General features: G+C 39.8%; 1 protein-coding gene across 1 annotated transcript; it reads right to left on the minus strand.

Annotated features, from left to right (window-relative positions):
• Positions 1 to 356: 356 nt before the first annotated feature.
• LOC149682696 (uncharacterized) lies at positions 357 to 2280 on the minus strand. Its single transcript, XM_089834419.1, has 2 exons — positions 1589 to 2280; positions 357 to 1489 (listed from the first exon to the last, which is right to left on the minus strand). Exons 1-2 carry the CDS (start codon positions 2150 to 2152, stop codon positions 863 to 865), a joined length of 1191 nt encoding a protein of 396 aa, XP_089690545.1. The 5' UTR covers positions 2153 to 2280; the 3' UTR covers positions 357 to 862.
• Between the last annotated feature and the right edge of the window lie 424 nt (positions 2281 to 2704).

The raw sequence follows: 2704 nt of genomic DNA on the forward strand, positions 1-2704 counted from the left end.
GCCACTTTTTCTTTAGCTTTGCCCCACTGAACAGCGGAGTTTGTGAAAGGTTTAGGGTACAAGAAATTTTTTACAAGCTTAGAAAAGCTTGATTCAATGCGCCTCTTACAAATGGTACCGAAGTTGGATGCCGTAATCCTTCTAGAGCGTTGAAGTTTGCACTCTTCACTGTCACTTTGTTTAGATGTACGCTGTTGAATTTCACCTTGTTCTTCCACAGATACACTTAGTTCATTCAAAACCTCAATTTCTCGTCGATTCATGTCCTCTTCCGTCATATCGGGCTTCTCAGAACTTTCGCCATAATTTTTCTCGTCGCGAGTATCCACGTGACTCTTCCTATCTTTTGTGGCTTCCAGCTGTTTCAACAAGCATTTTCTTTTCCAAATCTTTTGATTTTGTGACCTAGAAACATGTTTTTTGACCGTTGTCGAGGGACTTCGGTTCGTGAAGGTCCTTATGGCTTCCGCGTGCCACCTTCGGCCCATCTGAAATTGCAGTCCGGCTGCGAAGCATCTCGTAAAATACGATCCCCTTCTGTTATAACATATCTGTTTTCCGCCAACAGTCTTTGCAACCAATGACATGTAGTTTTCTGCCAAGTTATTGGTTTCGTCATCCAATAAAGAGAAAGCCAAGTCCTGAACTCTTTGTGACGATTCTAGTAATTTCATTTCGAGAGCTTTGCTTAGGAGACAAGTACGGTTAGGGCCTTTCTTGGTACAAAAATATTCCCGACAGTGCTGATGTCGACCAAACACGTGATTGTGCACATTTCGAATATCTTTTCTAAGTAGCTCGGCGTACTTTTTATACACTTTCACCAAATTTAACTCTTCATTCTCGCAGCCCTCTGTTTTATTTATATCTTTTTCATTTCTTGGGATACATGCTTTATCGCGGATCTCATACCCTTACCAAGTCTTACAATCCTCGGCTGCGAAAGAGCTGTTTTATAGACAGCTTGTTTTGCGAGAGCATATATCTTTTTCCGGTAGTTTCTAACTACGTGATTCGCGCATTCACTTTTTTTAATTTTGTGGCCGTATGATACATTTTCTTGAAGTTTAATATGAACCGAGGAATCACCATCACCGATAATTGTTCTGTATTGTATGCCGTGCATGGCCTCGCTTTTGTTAAAGCCTTCGATTAGGATGTCACTTTCCATAGCAGGAGAAGATCCGTCCCAATTCTTGAAACACTTATGTTTTGGTATTTCTTTATTTTCGCTATTCATGGAGCATATGCAACAGTATTTACTTCTCATTGCGATAAATAGCAGCCCTTTCGTTCTCGCACCAATAATGCAGGCCACACCACATTTCGCGGAATAACGATGCCCGTGGCTTCGATGAGACCACCCGCCATCAACTATAACTGTGACATACGGAATTCCATCCTCAGAAACGTCTTCATTATGTATTGCCAACTCCTTTTCCACCTTGCCAGTCTCAGACATTTCTCGGGCAAGAACATTTTCCCAAAACTAAATAAAGGGTGAAAGTGGTATTGATATTCTACAACTAATGGTATCACTTTCGTAACTCAATTACTGTTTTACAAAATGTGTGATAAAAATAATTACCTCTCCCAGTTCCTGCTCTCTTTTCAAGTACGTTGGTTTACTCATATTAGGAACTCCTAAAATTGAGAACACTTCATCCATGTTTTCGAATCCACTACCAATGGAAACAAAGCCCCATACTGCTAGATAATTCAGTGATAGCTCTTTGGAATTATCTTTCACAATACCATCACCGTGAAAATGTTTGCGAGGCGCTCCTCCAGAAGAATCAATAGTTTTGCTGGTGTTGATGCTTTTTCTTATTTTGCAAAATTTGCATTCAAAGTTCAAAGTTGATATAAGACCAATACGAGTCTCGTTTTCAAATTCAAATGAACATTTCTGGTTCTTCTTGCAAGTTTGAGTTTCCAGTGACCGAATTTCAGATATTATATGACCTATTTCAACAATACGATATCCTTGTAAAATAGGAAGTGAAGATAATTGTCCACGATTTTCAGTAATATTATGGGTATTGCTCGTCGCATGTCCATTATCTTGGTGGATTTTGGTTTCAGTATCGGTAACAATAACGAGACATCTTTCAGTTTCATTCTCTTGATTTTCTTGAGTAGGTGTTGGCATAAAACCGGCTTCGTCGTTTGATATCGACTGACTGAAACTGAAACTAGCTTCGTCGGTTGATGACTGTTCGTAACTGGCTTCAGCGGTTGATGACTGTACGAAACTGGCTTCAGCGGTTGATGACTGTACGAAACTGGCTTCAGCGGTTGATGACTGTACGAAACTAGAGTTCTCGGTTGATGAAAGAATAATACTGATTTCGTCGGTAGCTATTTCTATAAGGCTCGTTACTGAAGAATTTAGTTCGCTCAACGAACTGGGAAACTGTTCTACGGAACCTATTTGGGAATTTAGAGTACTTTCCTTCGCTTTGCTAAAAACAAACTATTTCGGATCAGAAACTGCACGTAATATTTATCTGAACATTGTACAGCAAATTCAATATACCTGCTAATGATGAGTTTTCTTTTTTCCACAAAACGTTTCTTTCTTGATAGAGGCTTCAAACTAGGGCGACGACTACCGGTATGCCTACCCATAGTTACTAAATAAATTGTTTGGAAACTAAAACTATGTCTGGTCCTGGTCCTAGAGGCCTTGTATAATTACCCG

Source organism: Phalangium opilio, unplaced genomic scaffold (genome assembly GCF_054372755.1).
Source record: "Phalangium opilio isolate 3A_F unplaced genomic scaffold, DU_Popi_V2 ptg000038l_1, whole genome shotgun sequence".
In the NCBI taxonomy this organism is placed as follows: Eukaryota; Metazoa; Arthropoda; class Arachnida; order Opiliones; family Phalangiidae; genus Phalangium; species Phalangium opilio.

What these genes read in the sequence shown, in the direction of transcription:
- LOC149682696 (XM_089834419.1), bottom strand. Translation starts at nt 2,152, where the DNA reads ATGCCAACACCTACTCAAGAAAATCAAGAGAATGAAACTGAAAGATGT. An exon ending in GAGAGCAGGAACTGGGAGAG is followed by an intron (nt 1,490 to 1,588) that starts GTAATTATTTTT and finishes CCCTTTATTTAG; the next exon opens with TTTTGGGAAAATGTTCTTGC.